The sequence below is a fragment of the Mesoplodon densirostris genome, chromosome 13 (genome assembly GCF_025265405.1).
Source record: "Mesoplodon densirostris isolate mMesDen1 chromosome 13, mMesDen1 primary haplotype, whole genome shotgun sequence".
In the NCBI taxonomy this organism is placed as follows: domain Eukaryota; kingdom Metazoa; phylum Chordata; class Mammalia; order Artiodactyla; family Ziphiidae; genus Mesoplodon; species Mesoplodon densirostris.
Window position 1 is genome coordinate 54,366,028 of NC_082673.1, and position 16,437 is coordinate 54,382,464.

Here is a 16,437-nt window from a genome sequence, read left to right on the forward strand (position 1 = left end):
AATTTAATTTTTATGTCTTATTGTGCTTTTCATCATGATTCTCTCAAGAATCAGGACCAAGTTTGTTCATCTTTGTCCCCAAAGATAGGTGTCAGCTAGCTGAGGGGATGGGTGGACAGAGATTGTAAACTAATAACTGACAGGCCCTCTGTGCCAGGCACTGTTCTAAGTCCATCGCACGTGTTAAGTTATTTTATCCTCACAACAACCCTGTGAGGTAGAACTATTATTACCCTTTGATATACTGAGAAGGAAACCAAGGCACAGAGAGGTTGAGTAATCTGCCCAAGGTCACACAGGCTGGTAAGTGTGAAGTCATAATTCTGGTCCACGCCGTCTGGCCACAAGCCTGTCTTCCTTGTCACTGCACCAAACAGCCTCCTAAAGGGGGAAAAACTTAGACTTTGGAGTCAGTAAAATGCAGATTATGATCATTTCCCCCCTTTGAGGGTGTTAGGAAGATTAAGAGAGCTAACATGCAAAGCAGCTAGCTAGCTTTCTGAGTGTGGCACAGATCTAGTGGATGTCCAGAGATAAACCCTTCTTGTCCTGTAATTGAGGGTCTCTTGAGTCAGTAGTGTGGTCTTTGGGGCCTTTGCAGCCAAGTTGCTTTTCATGGTTAACTATGGAAAATGTCTGTGTCCCTCGGCATATGGTTAAGTCTCTGGATTACTGGGAGCTGAGAGAGAAGAGGCCACGCCAGAGCTTACAGAATGGCCCTGTGTGGTCAGCTTGTCAGGAGGCCGGTGGCATGGGCAGCCTCCGCAGTCATGCATTCCATTCTTTCTGCGCGCCCACCTCTTGCAGGGACTGTGCTGGATGCCGAGGGTACACCCTCTGTAGTCTCAGGAAAGCCGGAGGGTGTATCTGGGGCTGCTAGTCTGATAGGACTCAAGATTTCTTCTTTAACTCACCTGCCTAGCCTTCAATCTTTGATCACAGGAGTTTGATCTTCCTGTACTGTATGTTTTCAGTTTTGCCAAAGACCTTGCTGTCCATCTTTGATACTTTTTGTTTTTCTAATTAGGCAAATATAAAACAGCCAACTTTTCAGACTCGCTGCTGTTTTATTCAGGTTTCATTGGCCTTTTTTTTTTTTTACTTCTGAAACTAGGCCATTCTTTTGATCCTGTCTTTCTAATAAAATGGCTTAAAATTTACAAAATTGCAGTTTCATTGTTTTATCACTGATCTCAAGTTCTTACAAATTTAATGTTGATGTATAATTGACTTTTTTGAAATGTAACATACCTACATTGCTTAAAATCCAAGGCACCCCAAAGGGTATACAGTGAAACGTCTCGCCCCACTCTTCTTTTATCCTCTTTGGAGAAAACCGGTGTCACCATACCTTGGATGGATTTCCAGAGACGTGCTATGCAGCCATGAGCAGAAGTTACAAGTTATATATACATATACACGCTCTCTTCTTTGCATAGAAAGTTGCTCACTATACTCACTAATCTGCAAATTGCTTTGTTTACTTCATGATCTCTTAAATTATTCTGTATCAGTTAATTCATTAAAAGCTTCCTTCTTTTTACAGCTGCCTAGTACTCCATTTTGAGACGGAGCCATAATTTACTTAATCAGTCCCTTTTCGGTAGACATTTAGTTGTTTCCAAGTTTTGCTAATACACATAATGCCACAGTGAACAACCTTGTACATATGTCATTTTTGCATAAATGAAGATATATCTGTGAGATACATTGTCATACATGGAATTGCTGGGTCACAGGGTATATGCATTTGTAAGTTAATATGTTGCCAAATGGGGCTCCATAAAGGTGGTATGTGAGAATGCCTGTTTATTTCTGCATAGCCTCACCAGCTCAGTCATTAAATTTTTACCTTTGTCCATAGGTAGATAATAATGGTCTCTGTGTGTTGATTCCATTTCCCCATCTCTTACCATGAACAAGGTTGAGCATCATTTTTTTTCACTTGCCTCAGAGCCAATGGATTTTTCTGCTCTGTGAACTGTCCCTTCATATCTTTTGTCCATTTTTCTATTTGCTTTTCTTTGTCCATTAGTTCTTTCTGTTAATTGATTTGGGGGGAGAGCTTTGTAATTAGGGGAATTAACCCTTTGCCTTCATAGGAGTTGCAGATATTTTTTCCAAGTTTATGATTTTGTTACTGATTTCTTTGCCATGCAGATTTGTCAGCTTTCTCCTTTATGACTTCAGAAGTTTGTATCGTACTTTCGAAAGGCCTTCCCCACTCTGAGATTGTTGTGTTTTATTTGGGGGTTTTGGTTTTTTTTTTAATTCTCCCATCATTTCTTCTAGAATTTTGTTTTGGTTTCACTTTTAGTTTCTTGAATCATCCAGAATATATTTTGGTATAACTCGTGAGTTAATGGGACTACATCTTCTTTTCCTAGGCCACATTTATTCATTTTAGCCTTGCTTTTATTTTGTAACTTACAAATTGCATGCCCTGTCAAACTCTCATGCCGTCCCTGTGCATCTACCATGAGTCAGGTTAATTTAGGATGACAGATAAGTTTTCATGAGGCAGTTTGGCAAAGAGGAAAGATCATCATCTTCAGGGTCTAGCAGGCCTGGTTTTGAATGCTGGCTCTGTAACTTCTTACCTCCACAATCTTGGGCAAGTTACTAAACCTATCTGAGCCTTTGTTACCTCAGATGGTTGATAATAGCCCAGTGGGTTGTGACAATTAGAGATAATGTCTAGAAACTGCCTGTTCAGTGCCTGGCACACAGTAGACACTTGATAAACAGGAGCTATTATCATTGCTGTCATTATTAGCAATATCAGTAGTGTGATTTGGTCTGAATGAGGACATTGTGTTCCTACCCTCACTGTGTGTAGCCATCCTTCAGTAAAAGTTGGTGTTCCTGGAAGTTGGATATGGGGCTTCTCTGCATAAGCCAGAGGGCATGGCAAGTGCCCTGGTAATGGTCGGGCTGGCATTTTTAGGTTGTGTTCATGACCTCTGGGCAGGTGTTTAATTATTAGTATGTCCATTAAAATAAGATTGTACTTTTTAATGCACTTCCTTCCTGCAGAAGGAAGTCTGTCTGATTCTGTAGTTTGGTTTTGTAATCAGATCTCTGAAGGTAACAGCCAAGCATTATTTGCCCAGCATTAGTTTAGGGTTACTTGGCCATATGATGATCTAGGAAACGTTTAAGATCTGTATGATCTCTTATTTCAGAACCTTACGTTCAATCCTGTCATAAATCTGGAAATCATTATGAAATGATGATTTACAAAATATCCTAAGGTATTTTGGTATTTGGGTGCAGAAACTGAGCAGCCTAAACAGAAGTTGGCATCTAAGTTAACTTCTGCTTCTAAACCAACACCCCAGGACCCAGTCCTTAACTAGGTGATTCATTATTGTTTCATTCCATACCTTTTCATGTATGTATTCCGATGCTCTAGAACTTCTTTCTACGCAAACTTGGTTTTCTTCTAAGATTTTTTTGACCTGTTTCTTTTCCTTTAGTAATATTTAATCTTAATTTAATAATTGTCTTTTGAAAACTCTTTCACTACAGTCCTTCTCTAGATAAACCCAACTTCTTTTATAATTTTAAGATTCATTGCTACCAGTCTCATCATCTCTAAACTATCTCCTTCCATTCTGTTTCATCTCACATTTTCTGTCTACACATCCTGCGTCTTTCGAAACTGAAACACTGAACTTCCCTCTCCCAAGCTTCTCAATAATTATCAATACTTCAGAAAATTTTACTGTCATGTATTTCTCTTTTCCCACTTTTGTTTGCTTCTCTGAGCCCCAAATATGTTACTAGACTCTTCTTTTTTGTTGCAAACTCTAAATTCTTCACCATCAATGTTAAGAAAATTTCCATTTGGGAAATTTTGCTTCATTTTAAAACAGTAAATTTTCTTCCATAATCAATAATCAGTCCAGAAATATATTGAGGGCCTATTAGTGAATAATTCCCTGCCATTAGGAGTTTACTTTCTACAGAGAAGATAGACAACATATAAACCAACAAATGTAACCATTTCAGTTACTGGGGTTATAGAGGAGTTAAACACAGTAATACATTAGAAATGACCAGGCAGGAGAGGGGGGAAGCTTATCTCCTATTTACAATTCTTTTGCTTCTGCTCTGAGTTTAAATCTTGTATTTTGTTTTCTCTTAATTTTTCTTTCTTTTTTTTAAGATTAATTTTTATTGGAGTATAGTTGCTTCACAATGTTGTGTTAGTTTCTTGCTGTACAGCAAAGTGAACCAGTCATATTCACACGCTCTTAATTTTTCTTTTAACATTTTTTACTGGTGCTTTCTGCTTATGTGACACTGCCCCATTTTTATTCATCCCTTAGATAGCCAACTGCCCATATTTGACAAGTGACTGCATAATCTCATTGCATTATACCCTTATTCCTTATAATCTTATGCTTCCTTTCTGATTCCTGAACAATTTTTCTGCCACCGTCTATGTAGTAAAGGTCACCTTTAGTTAGTCTTAAAACCAAAAGGTATTTCTCCAAAATAAATCTTACCTTTTGACATCCTGGGTATTTTTAATTTTTTTTTTTTTTTAAAGAACTTTGATTCTCAAATGCTTGTCTGAGCAGAATGTATGTTGGGGTGTGAGGTTGCCAATTGCCTTCCTCACCAGAACTGGACTTGACTATGTGACACTGTATTATTTTAAGAAATGATAGTGAATAGTAAATAGTGTGTGTAATGACTTAGCTCAGCAAAATAAAGTTAGCAATCCCCCAGTTTTTAGAACATGGAACTCTTACTCCTTCTAGGGTGACTATTTAGATCCAGAAATGAATACTCAATGTTCCTTTTCTATTTTCAGGGATGACTCTGTCCCAGAAGACAACATCTGGAGGGGTATCCTCTCCGTAATTTTCTTCTTTCTTATCATCAGTGTCCTAGCTTTCCCCAATGGTAAGTGATGTAACGCTTTATCTCATTTCTCCTGTGCATTGTGCCCTTGTTGGTATTTTTGAGATGCATGTCATCTGGAAGATGAAACTAGAGGGTGGAATAAAAAAAGGCTCTTGAGTGTTGTATGGTGGTTAAGGGCACAGGCTCTGGAGACAGACTGCGCTTTCTGCCACTTCCTAGCTCTGTCCCTCTTTAAGACATTTCTCTCTGAAATGGAGAGAAGTACAGTTGTAAGGGTTAACTGAATTAAAACAAGTAAAATACTCTGAACAGTGACTGACAAATTGTAAGCTCTCAATGAATGTCAACTATGATTCTTGTTGCTGTGTTTATTATCAGCCGAGTCATAAAATACTCAATTACTGTTCAGTTACTCCTTTTTTCCTAAGGACAGGGTCAGTGCTCTAAAGAGTATTACTTAAATAATTGTTGTCTTAACTGTAAACTTCGTTGGGATAAGAATTTTCATTATCAGTTTTAAAAAAATGATTACTGTGAAATTTTCCCCCATCATGATTATAGAGTGAGGCAAAAACCTTGGTTTAAAAACTAATTTGGTGTCTTGCCATACTTAAGGTTCGTACCTTTCCTCTGAATTGTCCCTTATGAGTTGCTTTATTTTTTCTTATTCCCCTTTAGTACTTTCTCCCTGGAATATTCTCTATTTATTCTCTGTGAGTGATTTCTAAACGCTCACTTTTTATATCCTGTTTCTTTTTTTTTTAAGTGTTTTTTTTTGTTTGTTTTTGTTTGTTTTTTTGATGTAGACCATTTTTATAAAGTCTCTATTGAATTTGTTACAATATTGCTTCTTTCTGTCTTATGTTTTGGTTTTTTGGCTGTGAGGCATGCTCCCCAACCAGGGATCGAACCCACACTCCCTGCATTGGAAGGCGAAGTCTTAACCACTGGACCACCAGGGAAGTCCCTCCTGTTTCTTTTACACTTAGGATATTTTGTAACTGTTTCAGTCTTTTTTTATGAGTTATGCTCCGTGGGCCCTGCTCAGGTTTTAAATGTGATGATTTAAGATGTGCTTCTTCTCCATCCTCCCATCGTCGAATATAATGTGTAATATTAGGAGCTCATTATGAATGTTACGGACTGTTATCTGAAGCTGTGCTGTGGTGCTAGGATTCTAATACCAATTCCAGTGCGTGTGGCGGGGGGTTGGTGTCCCTGCACCAGCAGGCAAGTTGCACACCAGCTGGGTGTCCTACAGTGCTACTCTATTCTGACACTGTCTACCTGGAGGGAGCATCAGATTCCACAGGTTAAGTCCCACAAGGCTGCTGCTGCCCCCGCTGCAGATGCTAATCACAAGTCCAGGGTGTCACCTGTGCTTCTGACCAGACGGCTATAAATCCTCCTTGGGTTTGATTAATTTGTTAGAACAGCTCACGGGACTCAGGAAACCAGTTTCCTCACTAGATGACTGAGAATATTAATCAAAAGCCAGATGAAGAGATGCGTAGGGTAAAGTCTGTGGGAAGGGGCGAGCAGTGTCCATGCCCTCTCCGGGCGCGCCACTCTCCCCAGATCTCCACGCCCTCACCAACCCAGAAGCTTTCTAAACCCTACCCTTTTAGTTTCCTATGGGAGTTTCAGTACGTTGGTATGATTGATTAAATCTTTGGCCATTGATTCAACCGCCAGCCCCTCCCTGCTCCCCAGAGCTCAGGGGGTGTGGGGCTGAGGGTTCCTGCCCTCTAATCCCATTGTTGGCTTCACTGACCCCCATCCTGAGCGGCTTCCCAAAAGTCACCTCATTAACGTAACAAAAGATGCTTCTCACTCTCATCACTTAGGAACTTCCAAGGAGTTTAGGATTCTGTTCCAGAAAGGGGACAAAGACCAAATACTTACTTCTTATAAATCACAGTATCACACATGGCAAGTCCTGTAGGCCTTCCAAAATGTTGGCAGTGGAATTTCGTTCTGTATTTTTGTGGGTTCTGCTGGTAGCATAATAATCCAACCGGTAAAACCATGATTCTGAATCCTTCAGGGAATGGATTGTTCTAGATAGCCAAGTTATTTGGCAGCTGAATTTAGCTCTCTAACCACTCAAGCTTTTAGATTAAATTTTACTTTTATTTTTGTTATTGTTATTATTTTTTTTTTTTTAGTGAAAGCCTTTCAAGATATGAAAACCTCTGTCTTAGTATAGGCCTCTATAATAGAATACCATAGACTGAGCGGCTTAAACAGCAGAAGATTCATCCTGTGGCAGAATTCTTCTCCAGCTGTGAACCTGTGAAATCAAGCAAGTTCTGTGCTTACAGAATACAGTAGTGGGCCAGGCACAGAGTAGGCATTGCCATTCCCAAAGGAAGAAACAGGAGAGAAGGAAGGGGTGACAAGCCCCAGGCAAGTCCAAAACATAGGAAGGCAAACTCTAGGAGATCTCTCAAGGCTTGAGAATAATCCTCTTCGGCTTGATGCTCTGCCTTCCAGACCCACTGGAGCAGTAGTCTGCCTCCACAGCTTTCCCAGTGGGGGTCGAATCCCCAGGGCTCCCGTCCCCTGCCCCAGCAGAGCCAGGTGTTGGTCTTGCCCTTTGAAACCAAGGTGGAGGTAGTCCTCCTCCCCTCCCCCCATGGCCCTGTGGTGCAAATGACAGCCTGGATGATCTCTGAGCCACCTCGGAGTCCTTCCTCCTATGTCTTAAAGGATAGCAAATGTTCACAGTCAGGTAGCTCTGTGGTTTGGCCCTGTAGGGTCCAGGAGGTACAATAGTCTTCAGCTTCAGGGTTAGAATTTCAACATATGAATTCTGGGGGGGCACAGACCTTCAGTGCACAGCACCTGCATACCTTATGCAGGTATGACCAACATAGTCTGGCCTTTCCACAATGATGAAAGTTCTGATGATGCAGAGTGACTGGAGTATGAAGATAAAATATTCAAAATATAGATAGGTCATGGAATGCAGGGGGATTGGGCGCTCTGGCATTCGCTTTCTAGGAAAAGTCCCCAGTGTTGAACAGCTGGTCTAGCTATTTGCCGACTTTCTTTTTCCTGCCACTTCCTTCACATAAAATCTCAGGATTTTAGGTTTAGGGAGAGCTTGGACCTTATGGAGCCCATCCTTTCTTTCAAGGGTGCTGTGCTATAGTGCAACTTAAAGTGGCCACTTGGGGCATCAAGCCTTTTACACACACTGAAAATACCAGAGGCTATGGGTGGTCCCCCTGAGCTCTAGAACCTGGCCTTACAAAGATGGAGTAAGAATACAGCCCAGAAAGAGGAGATGGTGAGCTGCATCTCAGATTTGATACCAACACAGGGTCTATGGCCACCAGAGTCCCTAGGGAAGGTGAGTAGGTGACAGTTCAGGTAGTGGTCACCATCACCCCCCTCAGCCTTCTACCTTCTGTATCCTGTGAAGTTCTGCTGCTTACTTCCCGGCCATCACTTGATGCCGTGAACATTATTGTTCTATGCCCTCTATTCCTATTTCTCATCTTGTCTGTGCCCTACCATCCTTTTTTTTTTTTTTTTTTTTTTTTTTTTTTTTTTGCGGTATGCGGACCTCTCACTGTCGCGGCCTCTCCCGTTGCGGAGCACAGGCTCCGGACGCGCAGGCCCAGCGGCCATGGCTCACGGGCCCAGCTGCTCCGCGGCATGTGGGATCTTCCCGGACCGGGGCACGAACCCGTGTCCCCTGCATCGGCAGGCGGACTCTCAACCACTGCGCCACCAGGGAAGCCCCTAAATTTTTATTTTTAAATCAGTCAATCAGAACATAGTACGTGTGCAGGAAACTGATCAATCCAAAGGTATGTCTGTTCTTCAAGTCTCCAGCTTTCCTTGGCTGTGTGTTCATTGTTTCCTAGTTCTTCACAGCTTCAAAGGTTGCTTTTCTGCTTTTTAAAAAATTTAAACTTGCTCTTTCTGAGAGCCATTTTGGAAGTTTGAGGATTCTCAAAGATCAGTCTCTCCATAGCCATGATTTTACAGATATCCCTTCTGTGGAGCTTTGGCAGGAGCTGGGCTTTGGGGCTTCATTAGCAGCTGTTTTTCTTGAGGTTCCAAAAGCCCTGAAGGTTGGGGGATTAAATCTGTTGGATGTGACATTTTGCATGATTTCTGCTGATTTTTCCTCTCTTCCTTCATGAAGACATCTAATCTTCAATGTCCACTTACCTGGCTGAGTCTCTCATGGTGGGACTGGGCTTTTGTTCTCCTCTTGGAAAGATAAAAGTTGTTTGTTTTATGCTTTTCTTATCCTGGCTGCCCGGACTTTGTGATACACACAAAGCGGGGAGGACCCAGGCTCATGTAGTTCAGCCTGCTCCGTTTACGGCTCAGGAAGCTGAACCCAAGACCATCAGTCACCCCTGAGCTGCCACCCAGCCGCTGATGCTGGCCTGCTGTTAGGGCTCCGGCTCCCACACATTTCTGTACTCGGCGAAGTCCTGGCCTTTTCTCATAGGAGGCCCATCGTGAGGTGTTTCGTCTCTGTCTTCTACGTGTTTCTATCTCCCTCCGCTTCTTCTCTCTGTCAGTCTCTGGCTTTTCTTTTTCCCAGGAGCACAGTCTTAGGGCCTGAGCTGGCCCATGCCTAGTGTGCTTTGGACCTCACGCCCAGCGGCGGTGGTTGTGCCTTTGCTGCTCTGGAGCCCAAATGTCAGCCCGCAGATTGATCTGAACCTTCTGCCACCAAAACCAAGGGCTCAGATTTAGAAAAAGACAAAGTCCATTCAGCATTCTGTGCAGGAAGGACAAGGACCTTAGGGAAGCAGTGCTTGGAGGGACCATCTTGCAGCCACGTGTACAAAGCAAACACAGTGTCAGCCTTGTTCTCTAAAGAGACATTTGCTCACACTTTACATCAGATTAGTAAAACTGTAAGTCTTCCACATTAAAGAATGCTGTTATTGAATATTTTTTAAATTGGGGGTGGCCTTGGAGGGCGCCCTAGAGATGATGGGGGAGCTGGCAGGCACTGGGAAAGGGTACTCCTGGGCATGTGGCTGCCCCCCCTCCCCCCAGCTGGCATTCAGACTGCAGCCTTTGCAGGAGCCATGGTGCTAGGTGGATGCTTCTCCGAGTGCAATGGACATGACTCTTCTTGTTCCAATCTCGTCACCTTCTCTTCCTCTCTCCCCACCCTTGGCACAAATTCTCAAATTAAGTAATGGAATGAATGGGAGCAATGGAGCCCAGCATTTGCCTTGTCCTTGAAAGGCAGTTTTGGGGAAGTGCCCGCAGTGGATGGCATTCCCAGAATGGCTCTGTTTTGGCAACTTCAAACGCATTTATCCTTGACCTAGTAAAGGCTGCCCTGAATGTTTAAGTATAGGCCTAAATTTGGTTGTGTCCATAGGTCTCGTATGTGTGAGTTTACATACGCTCTCTGTGTGCTAGAATTGATCAACTCCTACAGGAGGGGCCCTCTGGTTCTTTTTGTACAGAGTCTAGATAGCAAAGAAGGCCCTTGACTTTCTCCATGAGGTTTATAACAGTCAGGATGCTTTTGGCCACAAGTAATAGGAAACCCCTTTCAAAATGGCTTAAAGGATAAATAAAATGTTTGCTTTCTTACATTACAAGAAGTTCTGAGATAGAGTGGTTCAGGGCTGACTAATTCAGCAGCTCAGTGACACGTGAAGACCCAGGTTCTTTACCTGTTTCTGCTCCACCATCTTCAGCAAGATGCCTGTGCTTTGCTGCCCTCGTGGTCTTGGGACAGCTGTAACCTCCACTGGCTTAGAATTTACCCCTGAGTTACATGGGGGAGGAGTGGAGACTCGGAATTTCATTTGACAGTCAGCAGGGTGAGTGGCGGGGTGAGGGCTAGAGTTCCTTCCTTCAGTCCTACAAACAGACATGGAGAGAGACCCTGAGGGGAGACCTTGGAGGCAGAGGGTGTGTTACCTACGCCCGCTTCTTTCCTGCTGTCTTCTCTCCCATTCTCTCTTTTGGTTCCCTTGAAAAAACTATTTGAAATGCCACGTCCACCTCCTTATAGCAACTGACACTCAAGTGTAAGTGTAATTTTAACTGTGCCACTGTGTCATTGGAGTGTAATTACAATTGCATCACTCTCGTCACTGCAGTGAAATTTAGAAACCTGTTGCATCTCCAGCTGGCTGTGAGATTTCTTTCAACAGGTGACTTCTGTGTGCTTTTCCAGCTCCTGAGGGCCTCCATGGACTCTTCCTGCCCTTCCCCCACCCCCGCCCCGACCCAAACCACCACAGCCTTACCCTGTACCCCCAGTGCCCGGCCCAGAGTGGCCTCTCAATCAATATATGTTGAATTAAGAATGAATCTGCCAGGAAAAAAGTTCACAGATTAGCCCTCTCTTTTCCTTTCCTCATCTGCAAGAGTAGCACCATTCAGCACTTCGTCAAGGTACTTTGAAAAGAGTGAGATAACTAGTATTTCTTGATTTTCCTGCGTTTATCCTTCCCTTTCTCCTTTGGCTTCTTCTCATTTTTCTGAGCTGAGATAATGCGAATCACATCTCCTTGACGCGTGAAGGTGATAAAAATGAGGGGAAAGAAAGGTACTGTGTCCCCCCATTCTCTGTCTCCCGCTCCACTACTTTTTCTGGTAGAAAAAAACTCTTTCTTAGGTTTGAAATTTGCTTAGAGATCATTTTATTCCCCTTTTCTAGGTTTTTCCTAGAGGAATTTAAACTTTCAAATCATACAAATCAAATATCTCGTGATTTTTTTGGTCAATTATACCACATAAAGCTGAAAAAGAGATAATAAAGAGAAGAGGCAGACTGAGAGGACCCGAAGGCACAGACGTGCAGCTGCGAAGATGCAGCTTCTGACTTTGGTTAAAAGGATCCTGCCTCCCTAGGGTTGGTCCCTGGAACTCCATTATTCGTGGATATGACAATAGGTTGCTGGCTAGTCAAGCTGTGATCTTATGGGGTTTTTTTTGTTTTTTTTTTTTTACAACTTTATTGGAGTATAATTGCTTCACAATGGTGTATTAGTTTCTGCTTTATAACAGAGTGAATCACTTATACATATACATCTGTTCCCATATCCGTTCCCTCTTGCGTTTCCCTCCCTCCCACCCTCCCTATCCCACCCCTCCAGTCGGTCACAAAGCACCGAGCTGATCTCCCTGACTTCAGAGGAAGTGTTTTAAATGCTTGCTTTCTCTAGGCAAAGTCGTTTGGTTTCTGTTTTCTTTTGAAATAAAACTTGCTCTTAATATCTGATTGAAAATATGTATTTTAGGCATAGGGACTGATGAGAAAGTAAAACATGTAATTTTTCAATGTGCCTTGTAAGAAAACCACCTTTGTAAATAAAACCAGCACTTGTTTCTCCATCACCACCCTGAGACACCTTCCCCATCTCTCCTGCATAACTGAACTGAAGACCCAGACTCTTCCAGGCAGCTTTTACCAAATAAGAAATAAAGTATAGACAAGAGGCCCACCGTCAGATGGGTCACTCCTACTGATGTCCTGGCCATAACACTGATCAGAGGAAGACCACCGAGAAAATAGTTTGTGGGGGAATAAGACCTGTGGAAAGGTACTGGGATGAGGTAAATGTTCCGGGAAGGCTATACTCACCTGGGCAGGTGGATGCTGTAGGAGGCTTTCAGGGTGACTTGACCAGAGCAACCAAGTGTGGGTGACCTAGTGAGCATAAGTATCAAGGCTTCTCATACAGGAAAAGGCCAGCCTCATCCTTGATATTTTAAAAAGCAAAAGAGTATTTTCAGCAATATTCTTGTCTGTGATGGTGAAGAGGCTCCTCTTTGTGAGTAAAGCTACAGGCATGTACTTCCGGAAATACTACATGGAAGCATTCAGAATTTCTTCTCAGAAAGAAGAGGACAGATTGGATGACTGAAGTAAGGCCTGGGTTGGGTTTTAAAGTTAGCAACTGAAAGGTCACCTAACATTCCAGGGCCTTATCTTGCCTTTTGTAGGCAAAAGGGCCCAGTGATCTGTTCTCACCACCTGGTTCAGGACAGCAGAGCTCCTCCGTGCTCTGCTGTCTGTCTGAAACCCACCGCATCAGATTTCTGAAGCCTTCCTCAGATCAAATGCAAGGCAGAACGGACTTTTTTTTTAATTGTATTTTATGAGAAACACTTATGAAGTAATATGATGATGTATAAATAGGATATTAGAGAAGAGAGGAAAAAATTCAATAGCAGCAAGTCAAGATAAGCCTTTAATAAACCAAACTGCAGTGCAGTAAGATGAAAATTCTCTTTCCAGGCCCTGGAACGTGTGTCTGTCTCTGGAAACACAGCCGGACAGAGAGGAATACCTTGGGCTGAAGCAGTTACCTGTTAGGTTAAGGAGAGCTTAAGGCCCCATCAACCCCAAGTTTCTCAACCACTCTATCCTCTTATTTACTCTGGAGCACACTGCTTAGGGTTAGATAGAAGAAAGGGCCGAGTTCTGTTTTCCAAAGGCTGCTCTTAAAGCAATCATAGGCCGACGACGACTCTGGAGGCCTTTCTACTGGTGGATGTGATGCGCGGGAACGTGTATCAGTTCCCTGCCCCCTCCCTCACCTTGCTTATCAATTCCACATCGCGGCAGCGCTAAACACCACTCACTCGCTTGCTTCTCTCTTGCCCCTCTCCTGGCCCTGAGACAGTCCTGGCTCAGACCGTCAACTCCCCCCCTCCCCCCTCCCCCTCCCCTCCCCCTCCCCCTCCCCCTCCCCCTCCCCCCTCCCAAGCTGGCCCAGTTCTGACAGTTGATGGGAAAGTGCACATGGGCTCTCAGGCCTGAAGTGCAGTCCTGTGAGCCGTGTGACCCTGGGTGAGTTCCTTATGCCCCAGTGTCTTTATCTATAAAATGGGAATGATGGTGGTCCTCTCACCACCCCACTGCCAGGTACCGATTGGGCATGGAATTCTGTTGCGAACCAAAAAATAGATCATAAAATTTCACAGTTTCACCTTGTAAGAAGAAATCATAGAGTAAGCTGGGGTCCCACGTTATGTCTGAGGGGTTAATTCAATAGTTTGGATGGTCATACAGAGTGAAGTAAGTCAGAAAGAGAAAAACAAATACCGTATGCTAACGCATATATATGGAACCTAAAAAAAAAAAAAGGTTCTGAAGAACCTAGGGGCAGGACAGGAATAAAGACGCAGATGTAGAGAATGGACTTGAGGATATGGGGAGGGGGAAGGGTAAGCTGGGACGAAGTGAGAGACTGGCATGGACATATATACACTACCAAATGTAAAATAGATAGCTAGTGGGAAGCAGCGTAGCACAGGGAGATCAGCTTAGTGCTTTGTGACCACCTAGAGGGGTGGGATAGGGAGGGTGGGAGGGAGATGCAAGAGGGAGGGGATATGGGGATATATGTGTACGTATAGCTGATTCACCTTGTTATAAAGCAGAAACTAACACACCATTGCAAAGCAATTATACTCCAATAAAGATGTTAAAAAAAATAGTTTGGATGAAGTAACGCTTGCAAACCAAACTGCTACCATAAGACAAGTCATTCCTGGTGACAAGTCAAGCTATTATAATTACTTAAAAGAAGACAAACTTAGCCATCAGTTTTCCAACAACTTGTGAAGAAATTTAACCAGGTTATGTTACCTGGGAGGGAATTCTGGTTTCTATGCTTTGCTGTGCCTTTTCTGAGAAAACAGCTGATTAAAAAGAATCCAGGTGTCCCGTGCTGTCTGAGCCTTTGCTGTCAGAACTCAGAAGTTGAACAGACACAGATAAACTCTCAGACAAATCCCTCACTTATCTGAGCTCTCTCAACTTGCCATCTAAAACTCAGACACCATATTATTTTGGATAAACTAGAGTCCCTCAAACTTAACTCATCTTCTGATCTCTCCTCATTTAAACTCAGAAACTGAATCAATATGGAGGGTGGAGGTACTTGTAACTGATATTATTAAAATGAACTTGATTCATCCAAAGAAAGCAGTTAGAATGTTTCAGTGTGGTCTTTTTAAGAAGACATGGGCCCTTTAGAATGAGTCCCAGAATAAAATTTACAATGTAATGTTTGCTGCAGAGAGGATTCCTGGTCATAAGCAACAGAAGCTGACTCTGCTGATGCAAAAGCCTGTTCTCCGATACTGACTGGCTGGAGGAATCCTAGGAGGGCTAGGAAACCAGGCCCCAGGCTAAGCTTCTAGGAGCTGCCGGCACATCACCCAGGCCTGGTCTAATGAGTGAGCCTTGGCTACGGTCTGTCCCACCATCACGTGTACAGAGAACTCTAAAGGGAACTGCCTCGGCCACAGTCGCCAAAGCCACCTTCACCAGTGTGAGGAGTGCCACCTCCCACTAGTGTCCCTGCTGGCCTGGGCCAAAGGGAGAGGAGAGCTCTGCATACTTACCTCCACTGTCACCCACTCCTGATGTTGTCTGGCGTGGGTGCGACTAAAGGACCAGGACCCGCTTATAAGGAAGCTGAGCAGCAAGCTCTGGCATCTCTCCTGGAGATGTGGGATCACAATGCTAGAAACCCTCCAAGTGCAGGAAGGCGTAGGCAGCCCCAAATAGGTCAGGTGCCCTCTAGAACAATGGTCAATATTTGCGAGCTGTAACCCTTCGGTTGGTGGTAAATCAGTTTAACAGATCAAGGCCCAGCTTACTTGCGTTCGTCTTCTATTATTTTTTTTAATGAAATAAAATAGAAGACAGAGTATTGTTGTATCACTTGTAGTAAGAGTAAATTTCTTTTTTTTTTTTTTTCTTTTTGCGGTATGCGGGCCTCTCACTGCTGTGGCCTTTCCCGCTGCGGAGCACAGGCTCCGGATGCGCAGGCCCAGCGGCCACGGCTCACGGGCCCAGCCGCTCCGCGGCATATGGGATCCTCCCAGACCGGGGCACGAACCCGTATCCCCTGCATCGGCAGGCGGACTCTCAACCACTGCGCCACCAGGGAGGCCCAAGAGTAAATTTCATCCTGTGAAACTCTGGTTTCCCTCCTGTGGAATCTGCGTCTGTGGATCTGAGCTAGTCAAAGGTATTTTGTTACCACAGGTCATGATCAAAAGCTCCTGCACCAGCGTGTTCCACTGCTCCAAAGGTTTGCTTTCCGTGTCACTCCCCATTGCACTTGTTTTCCAGGCACGGTATTTCTCTTTTACTGTCAGAGCCCCTCAGTGTCCGCTCTCTTTCTCTCTTTCTCTCTGTCTCTGTCTCTGTCTCTCTCTGTCTCTCTCTCTCTCTCTCTCACACACACACACACACACACACACACACAGGATGTCCAGTAGCTCCTGGGGGACTGTGAGGTTTCTTGTTAATGTCCAGTAAGTACTACATACAGTTAAAGGCTGGCCTGGTGACCTACTCGCTGTTATAACATTGCGTCCACGGGAAATTATGATCTGAGTTCTGAAGACAAAGCTTTAAAAAAAAGCTGAGATTGGTGCCTGTTACAACTCTGGGGAATGGTTGGTACAATGTGGATAAAACATTTCAACCTAGACTTTGACCCCAGAGTATTTATGTAGAAAAAACAATTTAACAGTGGAGAGCTTTTTTTAACCCTTTATCTCTGTGGAGATCAGCATCACTGT

The 16,437-nt window shown here is 43.7% G+C and overlaps 1 protein-coding gene across 1 annotated transcript in view; it reads left to right on the plus strand.

Annotated features, from left to right (window-relative positions):
- The window catches only part of PTDSS1 (phosphatidylserine synthase 1), a 66,827-nt gene that overhangs the window by 7,291 nt on the left and 43,099 nt on the right, over positions 1–16,437 (plus strand). Inside the window, exon 2 of the mRNA XM_060116208.1 lies at positions 4,826–4,917. Coding sequence (XP_059972191.1) covers positions 4,826–4,917 — 92 coding nt within the window. The remainder of the gene's footprint in view (positions 1–4,825; positions 4,918–16,437) is intronic.